Source organism: Miniopterus schreibersii (assembly GCF_964146895.1).
Source record: "Miniopterus schreibersii genome assembly, chromosome: 3".
NCBI classification, from domain to species: domain Eukaryota; kingdom Metazoa; phylum Chordata; class Mammalia; order Chiroptera; family Miniopteridae; genus Miniopterus; species Miniopterus schreibersii.
The window spans coordinates 30323014-30341532 of NC_138103.1; the positions used below are offsets into that span (position 1 = coordinate 30323014).

Consider the following 18519-nt stretch of genomic DNA (forward strand, 5'->3'; position numbering starts at 1 on the left):
TCACTTTGTTCCAGCCTCAGTTGTCCAGTGCCACCCTTGCCCCTTTTCTGGAGCCAGAGAGCCTTCTCGGGAACACCGCATTCACCTCTACTCTACTCTCCTTCCAGTGTCCCATCTTAGCCCTGGTTATGCTCCTGGATACCAGGCATGGTGTCCCCCTTACCATATCTCATGCACTTACAGGGCCCACTCTCTCCGTCTCTCACCTGCATGGACTGTTGATGTCCTGAAGGGACAGTGATGGAGGCATTCAGCCAGTCAGGGCTCTGAGACCCAACGCGTTGCCAGAGAGAAGTTGGGGAGCTGCCTGCAGGACTCGCAAACAGGAGCTTCAGCTTAGTGCCTTCTCCGAGGCCATACATGTGGTAGGTAAATTTCACACAGATCGTACTTGGGGCACAGAAGCTCCGGCTCACCAGTCTGAAAGCCTGGCCTGCCTCTGAGAGATTGTCAGCCTCAAGGTAGATATAGTTACCTTCTGGGCAAAGATGAGAATAGGCAAGATGAGAAACCTCCATGGGAGAAGTCTAGAGCTGCTTTCTTTAGCAACACCTTGCTTTCCAAATAGAAATTTGATGCAAATGCCCAAACCCCTCATATTGCAGTGGTGTGTGTGTGTGTGTGTGTGTTGTGTGAGTGCACATGCATATGCTCATTTTGGACTTTTCCAACTGAAGAAGCAACTCAGATCCCTTTGTTGGCTTCACCAATAAATATCCTAACTGAAAATGGGACAGTGGATTTTGAAACCCTGGGCTCAATGAATTGAGATGCCTGGATTTTCTGGGGGTTTCAGTGACCCCACAGCCATGAGAATCCCTAATTCATTCTATCTCTGTCATCTCCACAGTTCTGGCCCAATGGCACTTCCCAATAAACACCTGCTGGCTGATCTTCACCACCTACAACATCTTCTATTAGTCACACCAGCTAGCCCCCTAGCTAGGAGAAGGTTAAGTAATTTGTTGGCTTGAGGGGTCCTCAGTCTCCTCACCTTTGCTAAGAGGCCCTTGGACGGGCATATTTTTACTACTCCGGATCCAGTGTCCGCCATTCCCTGAAGTCTGGACCCAGTCACAGAAAGGATGGGCATCATCTTTAAAGTCACACTGAGGAAAGCTCTCTAGGGTATCAAAATGGGAAATTTGAGAAAATTTGGCCATCTCTCTATTCCTCCCCCATCCCACTCTTGATTCTGAGAGATCTGGGCCTCCCAGGGCCCTGGTCTCACCCCCACAGGGAGCAATACTGATTGCATCCACTGCCACGGCTGGTTCTGGGGTCTTTCCAAACACGCCCACCAAGGTGAACTGAAGAGAGAGGGAAAGGGGGCTTGGTGTGAGGAAACAGCCCAAATGCAAAATACCCCATCTGATTTTATTCTATTCTGGGACCCAGGCACCTAGCTCCCAGTGCCCAGATGCTCACTCCATTTCAACATCGGGGGTGCCTACCATGGGTAAGGAAACCTGACCTCTTGCCTCTGTACCTGAATCGGTCCCTGGCCTGTGTAACTGACAGAAACAGGCTGCCAGTTGGGTCCAGGTTGTCCTGAGAAAAGAGTGTGTTTCCGGATGCTGCCTGCAATGGAAGTAATCCAAGGAAGTGAGATTAAAGGGACTGGAAAATGACTTCAAACTTATACTCAGAAGGATGAGTAGCGAAGGGAATACTTGGAGTGTATTCCCCTCCACCAAATGCAAGCAGCTCCTTCTCTTTCACCTCCCAGCACTTTATTTTTCCAGAGCCCAGTGCCCTTTCAGCTCCCCAATTCCACTCTGGAATAATCTTGCACATAGCCCAGATTTCTCTAGACCCATATCTCCGCATCAACCCAACCCTGGGAGATGAGCCTCAGGTCAGCATAAGTCCCATGACTTCACCACTCTCACCCAAGACAGAAGCATAGATGGTGAGGGCTGCCCCGGGAGACTGGCCATGGAGGGTGTAGTGGAAAGACAGACTCAGACAGCCTGACGACTGGCTCGGGGGACTCAGGAGAACAGCTTTCTCCCTTGGTTTTGCGTTGTGGGGGTCCAGAAGCATGTAGAAGCCACCTAAGAAGAAAAAGGTCAGTAAGGTGGGCTGGCTGAAATTAGGGGAGTATGGCACAGGGATAGAGCCCTGCGAGGCAGGGGGTCTGGCCCTGGGGAGCCCCAAGAGCTGCCTAGGACCAGCTAGTGCTGAAGTGGGCTGACACCTGTCTCACGACTAGCTGAGGCCTTAGATCCTTCCAGAAGTACTTGGTGGGTCTGGGTAAGGATGTGAGTGTCGCCGTATGAAAAACGGCATCCTCTCAGAAGCAGCAGACAGAACCTTGTCCTTTGGGTTCTGACTTTTTAGGTCCCCCAGAGTTATATCCTATCCCTTTTCTTGACCTGTGGGACAGCTGATTCACACACACTGATGAGAGAGGCCTGTCTGACACAGATGAACAGCCATTTCCCCTCCAAATGGCCTCCCTGCATTCCCTTCAGTGGATTTTCAACACAAAAGCCAGATGATCCTTTTAGACCTAAGTCAGATCAAGTCACTCCTCTGCTCCAAATCTTCATGTAGAATAAAAGCCTCAGTCCTGACAATGGCCTTCAAGACTCCACGTGGCCTGTTCTTCCTAGGACCCGCCTGAGCTCATCCTCTCCATCCCAACCACGTGGCTCCTTGCTGTACCTCAACAGCCCCTACCTCCCACCCCCACCAGCCCACTGCTACCGCAGGGCTTTGCACAGCTGAACCCCCTGGTTAGAGTGTTCTCACCTTCGAAATTTTCATGCCTCATTTCCTTACCTCCTTCAAGTTTGTGCTCGTATGTGACCTGAATGAGACCTACTCTGACAACTCTATTTAAAACATACAGCCCACCCTACCCCTGCACTCCCAATCCCCTTATTTTGTTCAACTTTTCATTTTTCTGACAGTGCTGCTCACCTTATAACTGTATAACTTTGCTTCTTTATTGTTTCAGGAACCGTTCCCCTTTGGCCCCCTACTGCTCCTTGTCTGTTTTGTAAGCTGATGTATCTTAAGTGCCTAGGACAGTACCAAGCACATTGTAGGTGCTCAATAAATATTTTTTGGGTGAATGAAGGATGAAAGGTGCCAGGGAAGGGAGGTGAGGAGCAGGCTGTGCTCAGTCTACCAGGTGAGGTGGCCGTGGGGGACGCTGGCTGGGAGTGTGGAGTTTGCTTTCTGCCTGGCAATTCGAGCTGATAGAGGTTTGGGATTGCTGGGATTCCCAGCCCTTCCCAAGGTGAGTAATTGTAGAGTTGTCAGCCAAACACCATCAAGTCCTACGAGGTCACTGGAAGCCCAGGAAGTGAGAAAACAGTAATGTGGCCATTACTCACTACCAGGGCTGGAGTAGTCATCCTTAGGCCCCACGTTCATCACCCTTGATGACCCTTTCTTCTGGACCCACTTGGCCCCAGAGGTTGTGGGGATCAAGCTCCAGCCACAGAGGTTATTTGGAGTGTCGAAGCTGCACATTTGCATCATGCATACTGGGGGGAATAAAAGGGGGGAGGATTAGCTTTTTCTAAGAAGAGGTAGTTCTGAAAAGTATGGCTCCATCTGGAGTCAGAATTCTGGGTCCCAATCTGGGCCCTATGAGCCATGGAGGGCTTTCAAACCAGCTACAGTTTCGTTCCCTAGCGACTATGTTCCTGGGACAGATTACTTAACCTTCCCAACCCTCAGTTTCGTCATCTATAAACTGGGAATAACAGTATCTGCATGTTGCAAACTGGATTATGTGTGGGGAACACCTAGCATAGTGCCTATGCTAAGTGTTAGTTTCTTGTACCCAGCTTCTGGAATTTTCCTTCCTTTGAATTTTCTCCCCTCAAATATCTAACATCAGCTTAGAGGGCTAATTCTAGATGGATTTAGGGTAGCATCCAGGATGGCCAAACATTCAGGTATGCCCAGGACTGTGGTGTTCCCTGAGGTGTAAGACTGTCAATGCTAAAATAGGGACAGCCCAGGGAAAACTGCAATGGTTGGTCACTCCAAGACAGCTATCACCACAACTCTATGCTGCAAGAGAACCTCTCTTTACACGGCTGCTCAGGAGTCAAAGGCACAGGGAATGAAGGTAGAGAGAAGCGAGTAGGCTAAGCTTCAAAAGAAACCAGGGTCATGGTCCCAGAGCTACTCCTGCCACCCTAGGCAGATAGCGGGGTGGGGAGAAAGAGGAGGAGAGACTGGGGCTCACCCTTATTGCAGGAGCCACGATGGACAGAGACATTATCCAGAGAGATGTCCAGGTAAGCGGGGCTGGTCCTCACTCCTTCAAATATCAGCTGTGGGAGGGAGGAGGGATCACCCACCCTGCGAGCCCCTTTGCCTCAGGCTCCCAGTTTCCTGCCTGAATTCATATGGCCCAGCCACATCTCCTCATTGTCCCAGTCCCTTCTGGGTCCCCCACCCCTGACACCAAGATTTCCAATGGGGCCCTGGGCTCTGCCCTTGGCCTCACCTGGCTGGGCAGGGCATACCCGCTGGGCACAGTGACAGCAGTGGGCATCCAGGAGGGGCTCTGAACGTTAATGTGTTTCCAGAGCAGGTTAGAGTGCTTGTACTTGGTGCCTGTGACCAGCAGCAGTTTGAGCTGGGCACCCCACGATAGCCCGAACATGCAGTAGGCGAAGCGCACACACAGGGGGCCTTGATCCCATATGGGGGAGCTCCGCAAGCGGGCCACCCCGCTCTGGTGGAAGGTGTTGAAGTCCAGGTGCAGGTAGTGGCCCTCTGGGGAGGCAAAGCCCAAGACAGTGAGGCCCTGCCATCCCCCTGGGCTGCCCCAAACCCTTTCCCAGAGCCTAGGCGCCCACTCCCAGCTGCCTCCCTGCTCCCTCCACCCAGATCTGCCTATGCTCACCTCCCAGCTGCCTCCCTAAACTTTAGGTTTCCTCACCTCCATTGGGGTAACCCCCAGTGGGCTCAGTGCTGCCCATGTGGGAGGGCCCACTGGATCGAATCCAGTCCCCATCATCTGTGGATTCTTGAGTCCAGTCACAGAAGGGTTTGGAGTTGTCCTCAAAATCACACTGGGTGATAATTGCTGGGAAGGAAAGGCCATTGTGAGGCCAAGAGAGGGGCACAGGTGTTAGCAAGATTGCTAAGCTTAGAGAAGGCGGCCACTAAGATTAGGGTCCAGAGCAGAGATTTTGGGAAAGAGAATCTGAGAAGCAAGTCATATCTTAGGAGAAATTCAGGGTGGGGGTGGGGTAAGGTGGACAGAATGTCTAAGTCTGAAGTCACAAACTGAGGTCCAGGGGTCTGGATTCAGGGGGGCAGACAGGCTTTATCTGGGCAGATACACTTTGTTTTTGTTGGGCAGATACACTTTGTTTTTGTTGTTGTTAATTTGAATGTGAATCTTTTATGCAGGGCTTGTGCCCCTCCACAGTTCCCTCCACCCTCAGTCATCTAAGGGCTGCCCTTTACACATACACGTAATTGCCTTGCCAGGAGGGCATGTGGGTGGCCACCCTAGGAGGGAGAGAAAGTCTGAGCAGTCCTGGTTTGCAACTCACAGTTGTTCTTAGAGTTGTGGGTGGTTGGCTCCTGGTCTAGAGGGTACTCTTTCCTTGAAGTTGATTTGGAGAAAAAACAAAATGTAATACTTGTCAATATCAAGAATTATAAGTCTCACCCAGCTGGGCGTGGCTCAGCAGTTGAGCGTCGACCTGGGATCCAGGCGATCAGGGTTCGATTCCCAGTCAGGGCACATGCCCAGGTTGTGGGCTTGATCAATGACTCTCATCATTGATGTTTCTATCTCTCTCTCTGCCTCTCCTTTCCTCTCTCTGAAATCAATAAAGATATATTTTTTAAAAAAAGAAAAAAAGGAATTATAAGTCTCAATGACTGAGAGCTCCCTTAAGTTCTCATTTCTGTCTGAACAAGTGTCTCCCTGAGAGGTCCTTATATCCTCACCAGTACCCCCTCTCTGTCTATGCCCTGGATGTCCGGTGTGGTTGAGTCTCAGGTGAGGAGGAAGCAGTTTATACCTGGGGAATCTCCTTCCTTTAGGTTGGGCCTTTTTAAAAAAATATATCTTTATTGATTTCAGAGAGAGGAAGGGAGACAGAGAGAGAGAGAGAGAAACATCAATGATAAGAGAGTCACTGATCAGCTGCCTCCTGCACGCTCCAGGGCATGTGCCCTGAGCAGGAATCAAATTGTGATCTCCTGGTTCATAGGCTGATGCCCAACCGCTGAGCTACACCAGCGGGGCAGATTTTCTTGTCCTACAGTCCAGATTTCCCCCACAAAGCAGGGACTATATGGGTCTCGTTTTGCTAGGTGTGTGGTGGGGTGATATTGCCTCAGCTACATGCAACTGAACAAACATAGGACTAACAAAGGGACTGCCCCTCCTCATCTTCCAAATTCCTCAGAGAAGTCCCTGCCCCTCCTCAGGCCACATAGAACAGCCCGTGGTTTTAGTTGTTCAAGTTCTACTTCTTCAAATCCCCCCAAACCAGCTCCAGGACACTGAGCCATCCATCATTTCTCGCCTTTTACTTAAAGTCTCCCCTGTGTGCTGGGTCTGCTCTAGGCTTTGTCCATTTTCTGAGGCTTGACCTCTCTCTCCTCCTCTGCCATCCTCAGACCTGTCTCCCCAGCTCTACACCTCCTCCCTCTTTCCTCACATTTCAGCTCCATCCTTCTCCCCCCTGAGCTTTGCACCCCTCAGTTCCTGGTTCTGAGACTGTGGGGCTCCCCTCATTTCTGTTCATTGTCTTTCCATCCCACGAGGCTCCCACCTTCCTCCCCAGGACTATGCCCTTCATCACTAGCCCGCCTGCCCCTCCAACTTTACTCCGAACTATTCCTAGGAGCCACCCCCAGTCACCCCCTGAGCCCAGCTTACCAGACAGAGACGGCAACTTGGCCCCAGTTGCAGGCAGCCCCCATCATTAGCACCAGAGTCCAGACCGACGAAGCCATGCGGGACCTCGAGGTAAGCTCTCAGGGGACAGGGAAGGCAGAGTAAGGAGCCCAGGCTACTTTAGACATCCCTGACCCTCTGTGCTGGGCATCCTTCCGAGGATGCCAGGAAAACTGGACAGAGAACTGGAAATAAAAACTATGAGGGCTGAAATTTAAAATCCAATAGAAGAGTTATAAATCAAAATTAAGAGAAATAAAATGAGAGATAGAGAGAAGGAAAGCCAGAGAGAAAGAAAAGAAAGACTTGGAGAATCAGTCTAGGAAGTCTAACATCCAACCAAGAGTTCAAAAAAGAGAAAACACAGAAATTACTTCAAAAAAACTACATAAGATTTCCCAGAATTAAAACATGAGTCTCTTGATTAAAAAGAGTCTGGTATGACGAATGCAAAGAGACCCATGAAAGGCATGTCACAAAACTTTAGGATATCAGGGGCGAAGGGAAAATCCCAAACACTTTCAGACAGAGAAAAGCAGGTCACATACTAAGTATCAGGGATCAACAGGGCGCTGGACTTTTCAATAGCAACCGTGGGTTCTGAGGGGCAGCGGACCATTGTCTGCAGAATTCTAACAGAAAATGATTTCACACCTAAAATTCCATAGCTGGTAACAGTGGCAGAGGCAACGGGAAGGTCAAGTAAAGTGAGGACTGAAATGTTTATTGGCAAAGAACTGGAAAGGGCAAGTCATGGAAGAAATACAACCAGCCAGAGAACATTGGAAAGGATTCTCTACTTCACTAGTAATAAGCGAAATGCTGAGCAAATTAAACTCCCATATTGACAACAATTTAAAGGATTGAGAGTGTTGAGCCCTGGCCAGTGTGGCTCAGTTGGTTGAGGGTCGTCCCATGCATCAAAAGGTCACGGGTTTGATTCCCGGTCAGGGCAATACCCAAGTTTAGGGTTCGATTCCCGGTCAGGGTGCTGGTTGGGGCGTATGGGAGGCAACCAGTCCAACCAATCGATGTTTCTCTTTCACATCAATGTTTCTTTCTCTCCCTCTCCCTCTCCCTCTCCCTTCCTCTCTCTCTAGAAATCAACAAAATTTATTTTTTTAAAAAGGTTGATAGCATTGAGTATTGGTCAGTATGCAGGTAGATACATTCATATACATTGTTCATAAGACTGTATGTTGGTGAAAACTTCTTAGAAGCTAATTTGACAATGACTATTAAACTTCCAAATGTGGATATCTTTGACCCAGCATTACCTTTCCAATAATCTTCCCACAGAAATACATGCTTATTTGCACAAAGATGTACATTCCTTAAGTATGTTGACTGCAGCATTGTTTACAATAGGAAAATAATTGCTATTACCCAAATGTTTACCAGTAGATATGCGGTCAGATCATATTCAAAGAATACTTATATCAAAGAATATTATGCAGATATTAAAAAGAACAGTGTTCCTAAAAAATAAAGAATTACCATATGGTTCAGCAATTCCACTTCTAGGTATATAGAATTGAAAAAAAATTGAAAAGAATTGAAAGCAGGGACTTGAACAGATGCTTGTACACCCATGTCCATAGCAGCACTATTCACAGTAGCCAAAACGTGGAAGCAAGCAAGTGTCTATACGGATGAATGGATAAATAAAATGTGGTATATACAGTGGAATATTGCTCAGCCTTAAAAGGGAAGAAAACTTTTACACAGCTAAAATATTGAGGACATTATGCTAAGCAAAATAAGTCTGTCACAGGCCGGCCGGGCGTGGCTCAGGGGTTGAGTGTTGACTAGGATCCAGGCGATCGGGGTTCGATTCCCGCTCAGGGCACATGCCCGGGTTGCGGGCTCGATCAATGACTCTCTCATCATTGATGTTTCTCTCTCTCTCTCTGTCTCTTTCCTTTCCTCTCTCTGAAATCAATAAAGATATATTTAAAAATAATAATAATAAGTCTGTCACGGAAGACCAAATACTGTATAATTTTGCCCATACGAGGTACCTAGCATCAGCTTATTCATAGACACAGAGACTAGAATGGTGGTTGCCGGGGGCTGGGGGGAGGGCAGAATGGGAAGTTAGTGATTAATAGGTATAAAGTTTCAGTTTTACAAGATGACAGTTCTGGAGATGGGTGGTGGCGATGAGTTGCACAGACCCTGTGAATGTACTTAGTACATCTGAACTGTACCCTTAAAAATGGTTAAGACAATAAATATTTTGTGTATTTTACCACAATGTTAAGAAATAATTTTTAAAGAGTACTACTTGATAATAAGGTGCTATTAGAGTTTATTCATGACTTAAAAATTTAAAAAAAGAATGGAGAATGGTGGCATATCCATAGAGTCCAATGATGGAAAGAGATATATTAAACAAAAAGAGGTGAGACAGAAAAATTATGTAATGTGATCCCATTTATGTAAAATCCCAGAACCAAGGTATGTGTTGATGTACATATTCAGGTCGAGGTGTAGAGATGGAACTAGCAGGACACACACCGCAAGCTGCTCACAGTGGTGACCCCTTGGAAGGGGTGCGCAAGGTTTGCATGTCTTCTGCATATTTACGAATCCAGGCGTTCCTGCCTACAGACTTGGTTTGTTATAGACACCTTAGTGAACGTCATTTGAGAGGCCTGGTTGAGGGGAAACCAAACTAGAGGGTTTGAGGAGGGAGTGGAAGTTGAAGAAAGGGATCCCAACAAGGAGGCAGGGACAATGTTTAAAGCTGTTTGGCCGTCTAAAGGAGACTTGGAGATTAGGTGCAAAAACTGGGACAAAGTAGGATCTTTTCAAGATAAGATTAATTTTAGCCTGTGTAAATGCACACGGGAAAGGTGTAACAGTGAGGCAGATGAGAAAAGGGCTTCTGAGAAGGTGGGTGGGAAAAGTCTAGAACACAGACAACAGGAGGGACAAGCAGGTCTGCAAAGGGGGTGGGGAGGGGACAGTGCAGATGCATGTTCAGTGGCTTCGGTTTTGTCTATGAAGTAGGAGACGAGTGGAGAAGAATTCAGTCACAGGAAGGACACAGCAGTCCCCTTCTCAGAGGAGCTTCATGCAAGTCCTGCCCACAGCCAGCTCACCCCCACCTTCCTGCTTGGGCTACTGACAGCCCTCTCTCCTTCGGCCCCACCTCTTCCCACTTTTGCCACACTTTACAGCGGTGTCAAGACTTCACTCCAACCAGACCAGTGCTTGGCAGGGAGGCTGTGGAAGGAGTCTTTCACCCAGATCACTGGTGATAGGAAGGGAAGGGGCTGGTTAGGGAAGGCTTCTGCAGAAGGTGACACCTGAGGGGCTTTCTAAATGACAGAGATGGTAACTAGGCACAGAAGTTGGGAAGGTACATTCCAGGGAGAAGAAAAGTTCCAAGCTTAGAGGGAGCAGGACACTCTTAGAGAATGGCTGGGGGGGAGGGGGGGTAATACTGGAAGAAGGCAAGAACCCTGTCTAGGAGACCTCAAATACTGAATACTGTAGCTTTGAGGAGCCACCGAAAGTTTTTAAGCAATGGGAGGGAGTGACTATCAAGTCATTTGCATTTTCAAAGGGCTGTTGGAGGGAAAGGGGGAGAATGTTGCATCAAAGTGTGGCTGCCCAGAGCCAGGAAGATAGGCAAGGGGGTTGTGGAGGGTGAGAGGTGCAGTACAGATGGATGTTGAAGTAAATGGAGCTGGAGACAGCAGCTCTTGCACCTAACCTAACTGAACTTCATGTCCTATTCATAGCAAAGATATTGTCCTCATTTCCTGTGTGGAAACTAAGCTTGGGAGAGATGAAGTCAATTGCCCAGCATAAGAGCATGGCACTGACAGTCCCCACACTGTGTCCTGCCCAGTCCCACAGTTCTGTGAGGATCCCCTGGGGGCTGTTGGGGGCATCCAAATCAGGGTTCCACCCTAGCCAGAGCAGCTATGATTTTATCAGTTTCATAAATGGCAATTCTACGTAAGATTGCTGTTGAAAGGGAGGTTTTTGGCTCTTAAAAACCCAGTTGACCCTCATTGCACATACAGAGCTGTAGCTAGGCTAGAGGGCTGGCCCACAGTGAGCTGAGCTATTGTGAGTCCAGATTTCCTATAGCCCATCACACCCACGTGTCCCTAGAAACCCTCAGTGTCATTCCCTTTACCTTGGCAACCCCCAACCCCCACTATCAATTCTGTGCCCAGGGTGCCCGACAAATGACAGTGATGCCTAAGCAGGCCATTCTCCTGGACTATCAGGGAGGGGCCAGTACAGTTGAGCACCAGGCTTCCAAGAGGGAAGTCCTAAAGCCCCTTTTACAGTTTTTGGGACTCCTCTGCCCAAATGAGCACCAACAGGACCCATGCAGGGGTTAGACCCAGGGAGAGAGAGATCCTCTGCCCCTTTACATCAAAGCTGGGGATATAAAGCATGCCCATCCCAAACCCTGGTCTACCCTTCCTCCAGATCAAGTTAGCAGAGCAACCAATAGAGGGACAAAGCCAGGAAAGGGTTAACCCAGGGAAGAGCAGCAGCCAATTGATCCACAGCCTCTCCTGGTTGGGCAATAAGTCCTCTGAGGTCTGCTTTTCCTGACCTCCCTTTGGCGCCACTGCCTCAGAGCTGGACTGTCACAGCTTCCAACCTGCCTGGAGGTGGGGGTTGGGAGTTCAAGGCAGGACTGGAAAGGATGGATGGTGGCGGTGGGAGGGAACCATTGGGTTCTGCATTTTGGTGAGTCAGGCAAGACCCCAGAGAGTTTGTCACCTGATAAAACTGGCAGCTGCAGGAATAGATGTGAGAGACCCTGGGATGTAGAAAAACCCTGGAAATTTCTTCAGAGAACTGGAGTCAGTCCTGGCATCACTGTGTGCCCTTGGGCACTTTGATCACCTTCTCTGAGCCTCAGTTTCCTCACTGTAAGATGGAGAGACTAGCATAATCCGAGTTTTTTAAGATCAAAATTTGTGTGTGTCACAGTTTTTTTACTAATCAATTTTTAAAAATCAAGAAGGGAGTTTATAGACATTTGGGCCTGCCTCACATAAGTTGGGAAACCATACTGCTATCTGTTTTTCTATTCCCAATAATCTTTCATAATGTCACAGTTTTATGATGAAATTTTAGAGGAATTAGCCTTGACCAGCTAGAAATAATATAGTTACCTTTCAGTTTAGATTCTAATGTCTAAGAGGCCTGCCCCATCTAGCTAACTCAGCTCTAGCAATAGTCCCCTGCTATGATGGACTGAGACTCGTGGACTGAGAGTAATTTCAGAAAAATCCTAGGCAGCCTGTGAGCCAAGGTCAGGCAGGTGCATTTGGTCAGCCTGATGCTCAGCTCAAGCCCAGGGAGAGGATTCAGGCCAGTAGTGCCCAAGGCCAAGAAGCTGCTGACAAGGTGGGAGCTGGGGCTGTAGGAGGTGACTGAGTTGGCCCCTAGTGCTGGGAGACTGGGTGATGAGGAGAGCAGTAGGCATTTTCTGCCTATCCAGGGAGGAAGCAGGAGCCCGAGGCAGGGAATGGAGTGGGGAAGAGTTGATAGTGAGAGATGAAAGTGCCTAATGCTCTTTCCTCCCCTCTATACACTCCCTCTACTCTCTCCTCTGCCCCAGTGATGTGTGCTTCCAGTAAAAGAGGGACCCAGAGTCAGAGAGCCTGGCTTATGATCCTGGCCCTTCCTCTCAGGATCATAAATTCTCTGGACTTCAGTTTCTTCCTCTGCAAAGTGGAGGCCCTCTACAGTCCCTGCCTGAGGTAAGAGAGCAAATGAGAGATGCCCAGTAAATCGCAAAGCACTCTACAAACAGAAGGCATCTCCATTAAACAATTATGTAACCTGCAGACTCAGAATGGCTTGCACTGGCTCCTGTCCCACCAGGAAATCATAAGAACTGGTTCCATCACTTACCTGGCAGAACTGAGTTTTAGTTTTCCATCTGACAAATGGGGGTGGTACCAATTGTCCTCCTATTTCATGGAGTTGTGGTGTGAATCACAGAAGATCATGTAGGCCCCAGAGTTTAATGTATTGTTAATAATCATAATAATAGTAACAGTACAGAAGACAGTTCACATTCTGGCCTGCACTTGAAGAACCTCAGGAATCTGGCAATGCCTTCCTTGCGTATCTGTGTCTCTGGCCCTCGCCAGGTTCTTAACATCTTGGGCCTCTGGGTACTCCACATCTCAGCACCCAAGTTACATACCAAGCTGACTATGGTTAAATTAATGAGCTCCTGTCTTTTCTCTCCTGGGAACTGCCAGCTCTTGGAAGACACTGGGCTGTGAGTAGCACAGACTGTCATTTCACTAGCATTTAGTGCAAAGGAGAGCTTGCAGTTGGCACTCCATAAATGTGGAATGAATGGATGATGTTTTAATGTCCTTAACATACTCACTCGCCCATTACACCTGGTCCAGATCATATAAGTTCAGGTACCATTAACTACTTTTTTTGTTTAATTGAAAGCAATAAGAAGTCTGAAGAGAAGTCAAAGGTCAGTGGCCCTGAATTCTGGGGACAAAAGAGCAAGGGGATGTGTAGGCAGCAAATCAGGCTGAAAATAGGGTGAACAAAGCTTTGGAGTTTGAGTCCTAAATCTCGAGTTCAGCCCTAGCTGTCATTTATTAGCTGGATTCCTTGGGCTTCAGAATAAATCTCTTAGCTTTACTTCCATCAGCAAGAAAGAGAGATTCCTCCATTACTGATTCACAGCAGTGGGGCAAGAACCAGATGCCACATGTGGAAACCACAATACAAATTTTTATTGAAATGTGTGAGGTCAGAACTCAAAGGGTTCTATTGCTTGCAGATTTCTCTAGCATTTCCTAATAGGGCCTGAAGAGGGCACCGTAGGCCAGGGTTTGGGTTGGCCAGGGTGAAAATTAGCCTTGGGTCCACCCTTTCTCTGCCTCTTCCCACCACAGCTTTACCCCTCTCTCTGCATATAGTTGTTGGCAAATACCCTATAACCCCCACAACCTGCCCATAATTTTTCCTGCTGCAAATTGCAAAACCTTCTTCCTTTTGCATATTTTCAGGGGCACAGCTTGACTTCTCTAAGTTTTGCCACATAAGCAGAAAGACTGATCACCATGTGTACCATAATGGCCAGGATTAGAGTCCAGATACAGTTTGTGACATCCTTTGCTGTCTGCACAGATCTCTCTTGGGCACTGCTTTGCCCCTGGCAGCATTATTTCTGGGAAGGAATTTGAAGTTGGTTGTCGGAGTAAAGGGTCAGATAAGAAATACAGATCAGGAGTGAAGGCTGAGTTCGTTTGTTCTGTATCCTCCATCCCAGGAGAGCAGGGAGCAGATAGGGATTATGTGGAAGGACTAAGCAGAAGAGGAAAGGGGAGAGAGCCGGGGGAATTCCTGTTGCCTTGGCTTTAGGCAAGTTACTTTACTTCATCTATACAATGGAAATGACAGTGGTATCTTTCTCATAGGGCTGTGTGAGGAATAAAATGAGGTGACAGAAGTGAGCTACCTAGAGAAGCACTGGGCACTGAGTGTCTGGGAAAGTGGCTCCTTCTGCACTGCTGTCTACTGTCCCTTCTGCAAGTCTTGGAGCAGAACATTGACGGTGACCATCCCCGTGCAAGGAAAGCGGTGAGCAGGATATAAAGGGGGTTGGTGCACTAGGTGGCAAAGACTGATGCTGGGAATGTGGCATTAGCAGAAGGGGCCACAGAGAAGAGGCAGAAAGAATAAGCACTGGTAGCTGCCTACTGAGGAATAGCCTTGAATGGAGCTACCTTATTGACCAGTGTGGGCAGAGCTTGTGGCCTTACGCCCAGTGGGTCAAGAGGTCAGACAGGCCATGCAAGGCAGCACGTAGGACCCGACCCCCTCTACCTCTGGTTTCCCAGGCCTGCTGCCTGCTGCCATGATGGGGGCAGAGCCGGGAAAGTAGGGAGGCTCCCAGGAAAACAGAAAAGCCAAGAGCCTTGTTATAGTTTTAGTTCTTGCCAGTGAGATTGAAAAACACACAAAACTTGGACTCCATGAGAGCCAGGGACCAGCCCCCATCCCATTTTCATGGCTCCCACCACCTTCATTGTCCAGGAGGATCTTGCTGTCATGGAGTCCCCATGAGACCTAGAGAATTCATGGCTTGCCACCTAAATTCTCCAGTCCATCCTATCCCTGCTTGGTAGGTGCCAAAAGAGGTATTTGCCCTCCAGCTTGTCCTGGCATCACAGTTCTGCAGGGCACAGAGATGAGTGCGGTGTCTCTCCAGCATGTAACCATTCCAAGTTCAAGGAGACCAGCTGCTGAATTTTTCCTGCTTCAGGGCCTGAGACTGGCCCTGTGACATCCTTAGATCTGGGCTGAGCTCTGGGCAGTTCCTCTGGCCCCTAAGATGTCACCGCTGGCCCTGGAGTGTCCGTGGGACAGGCTGATGCTGAGCTGATAGCCCCTTGATGGGGGTCGGGAGTGGTGGTGTGGAAGGCGTGGCATGGACAATAGTGGTGAGTGAGGTGGTGGATGTGCCCAGGGTGGGAGCATCTGGTCACCTGTCCCCTCTCCTGCAGGCCTCCCCTGTGTACAGCTTCAGCTTTCCCCGCAGGAAATTGGAGTAGATTCGGAAAAGTTTGCACAACGTATCAACAGTGAATGTTCGGAGTGGAGCAGCAGAGGCTGTTGCACCTGGAAGGGAGATGGCTTCCTTCTGTCAAGAAGAGAACAAAAAAATTACTGCAGTGCCAGGGACCCTGGAGGGGAATTCAGGACAAAATTGCAGGGGATGTGACGAAAGCCTCAGTATTCCTTAACAGGGCCCTTCTCCCATTTTACAGAAAGGGCAAATGGAGTGTGAGGGAGGGTCTATTCTTACACACCTGGGTTCCCAGAGCCCGAAGCAGGGAGGTGAGGCTGCGCAGGCCACTGATGGCTTTGTTCACATGCAGCTGCAGGGTCTCAGGTGGCTGGGAGGAGTTGGCCAACAGGGCCTGGCCCCGCAGGATGGCTTCTGAGAGCAGAGCCAGGCCCTGCCAGACTTCCAAGGCCTGCTGATCAACCTAAAGGGAGCAGAGATTTGGCATCAGCTGGCCCAAGCCTGCCCCTTCCCCCTCCCTCTCAGCAGCCCCAAGCAGCACAAAGCTGAGCAAACAAATACCAGACAAGCAATAAGGTTTGTGGAATGAATGAATGAATGAATGAACAAATGAACGAATGAACATATTCCATTCAGTCTTCATTTTCGCTGCTCCATTTCTTCTCTATCTCTATCGTTTTCCTTCCCACCCTACCAGGTTTCCAAACTGAGACTCCCCAAGAGGTAAAAATGAACTCACCTCCATTCTCTTCCAGGCATAGAAGTTAACCTTGGTGTCTGGGACCGTGAGGTTCTCACCGAAGCTGCAGCCTTCAGCACAGCCCATCTGAAAGCACAGCCCCAGGGAGTCAAGGCCCCCAAGGGCTCCCAGCCCAGCCCACAGGCCACAGGCCCTCCGGCTTTGCCCCTTACCTAGCTTCCAGGTGTGCGTAAGGGGCTACCAGTTTTATTATTTTTACTGGGGGCTCTGGCCCCCCACCTCCAGCCCTGAACCAAGTGCCAGAAATGATTCCAGGCTCCTGGATCTTGGAGGAGACCTCTGAGCCCCTGAGCGTAATTCTGTGGAATGACCTGGGGAGGGAACCTCACCGTGACATTTTCAGCCTCCCGGGCCTCCAGGATGTACCTCTCCAGGACTCGGCTGTCACAGATGAGGCGTGTGGGGGCGCCCAAGACTGGGAGGCCCAGAGGAAGCAGCAGCAAGGACAGCAGGAGGAGCAGGGTAGGACTTTCTAGAAAAGAGAGCCAGGCTTGGTGTGAGGCAGGGAGGGGAGCAGAAGGGCTGGTTTGGAGGTGCAGGTTCACACATCCCGCTCTGCGCCTGGGCTAGTGCTCCCAACCCCAACCTTCCAAGCGCTCAGGTTCTGCCTCCTTTGCGTTCATTCAGTCCTGCTGCGGACGGCACCCCCACCCCCACCCCCAGCTACCGGCTCCACTTGTCGGCGCCAAACTTCAGTCCGGCTGAGACAGTGGCTCCCCCTCTCGCAGATCCCCGTGGTTGCTCCAGGACCCAGGTATCAACTTCCTCCCCACCCGCACAGCAGCCCTTCTTTTTCCCCGAACCCCCAAACCTCGTCCCCGTCTCCAGGTCACATTCTGCCTTTCCCGGGTACTCCCCAAGCCCAGCCGACACGTGGAGGCTGCCCCACCCCCTTTGCCCTTCCGGGGTCCCTCGGCAAGTCGCTGGTCCTTGAACCTAGCCACCTCTGGGCCAACAGTCGTGGCGGTAAATCCCTTCTCAAACAGGGGCCGGGGCGGGAGCTCCCCTGCGGGCGAGCACTCACCGCGCACCCCCATCTCCGCGCCCGCCGGGCCGCTCAGCGACCAGGGGCTCGCCCGGCGCCCGTGCCTCGAGCCCTCATCCCGGGAAACTCGGTGGGGCTGGGCCACCCCAAAGCGGGAGGAGGGGGCCCACAGTCCAGGGTCTGCCGAGCCGGGGGTCGAGCTGAGCAAGCGCAGGGCCAGCGTCCGGAGGACCTGTGGCGAGGCGACCGGCCGGCGTGAGCCCGGGGACTGCGGCTGCGGCCGGGGGTCGGGGCTGTTATCAGCCCGTGTGCGTGCGTGTGTGGGGGTGGGGGGAGGCTGTGTGCGTGAGGGGTCGCCGCGGCGGGGGCCATGAGGTCAGAGCAGGGGGCAGGACGCCTGGGTCGCGGGTTCGCCGGGGCGGGAGCCGAGGCGCGGCAGGCGCGGGCGCAGGAACAGCCTCCTGCCCGCCTGACCCGGGTTCCGGGCGGTGCCGCCGGCGCGCACCAGCGCGATGGGCAGGACGCCTGCGCCTGGAGGGGAAGGGCCCCTCTGGGAAAAGCTGGGCACCCCCACGCTTCCCTGGGGGGCATCCAGGTCTTGGGCCGGGGCTCAGAGCTGGAAGTGCCCGGGTCTCTGCGAGGACACTGGATCTGGAAGGTGCTGGCAGGGACAAGTCGGTTGCCTTTCTTCTCACAGCCCCTGTGCTTGTTCTAGAACCAGTGTTGTTCGTGTTGAGGAATTTGATGGGGGCGCGCGGAGCAAGAAATGTGGGGGTCTTCTTCCCCCTCCTCACTTTCTAGGACCCTGAAAACCCAGAAATTGAACTTTTAGGGCACAAAGCACAGGGTATGCTGTGCAGGACATACCTGCACTTAGACGTCATTCCTTTGACTGTGATACAGGTTAGCCTGTGTGGCAGAATTCTTAGGAACTCTGAAACAGAGCTACCCCCAGAGTGATGGCAGTTCGGATTTGCAGCTAATCCTTTGTGGCTTCTACCAAGCCCTGAGGCAGGAGAGCAATCTTCCTAAAGCAGAGAAGACCAAGCCTGGCTGGGTCTCAAACCTTAGAAAATGGCCTCAGTTCAAGTCTCAGTGTCCTCACTTGTCAAGTGGGTTTGATGAAAGTACCAGTCCCACCTCGTGCAGGTTTCATAAGACAGCAAAGTCCTACAAATACAGGTAGTTATATATATTCTTTCACTCCCTACCTGGTCCCATGATATTAGAGATAGTTTATTCATGTGTTCAGTGCCTTCTTTGTGTAAGACACTTGACTACACACTTTGCAAGACAAAAAGATGTGTTGAGACCTAGCT

General features: G+C 50.3%; 2 protein-coding genes across 2 annotated transcripts in view; both read right to left on the bottom strand.

Annotated features, from left to right (window-relative positions):
* The window catches only part of ZAN (zonadhesin), a gene marked incomplete at its 5' end in the record, with an annotated part of 37185 nt that extends 30513 nt beyond the window's left edge, over nt 1-6672 (bottom strand). Inside the window, 10 exon segments of the mRNA XM_081131729.1 lie at nt 207-478; nt 995-1123; nt 1232-1310; nt 1490-1581; nt 1893-2057; nt 3348-3500; nt 4214-4301; nt 4478-4749; nt 4916-5062; nt 6660-6672. Of these exon segments, the coding sequence (XP_080987855.1) occupies nt 207-478; nt 995-1123; nt 1232-1310; nt 1490-1581; nt 1893-2057; nt 3348-3500; nt 4214-4301; nt 4478-4749; nt 4916-5062; nt 6660-6672 (1410 nt within the window).
* Nucleotides 6673-14849: 8177 nt separating this feature from the next.
* Nucleotides 14850-17676, bottom strand: EPO (erythropoietin). The gene is made up of 5 exons (XM_081132571.1): nt 17240-17676; nt 16545-16687; nt 16195-16281; nt 15739-15918; nt 14850-15569 (listed from the first exon to the last, which is right to left on the bottom strand). The coding sequence occupies exons 1-5, from the start codon at nt 17250-17252 to the stop codon at nt 15411-15413; spliced, it is 582 nt and encodes a 193-aa protein (XP_080988697.1). The 5' UTR covers nt 17253-17676; the 3' UTR covers nt 14850-15410.
* Nucleotides 17677-18519: the final 843 nt, after the last annotated feature.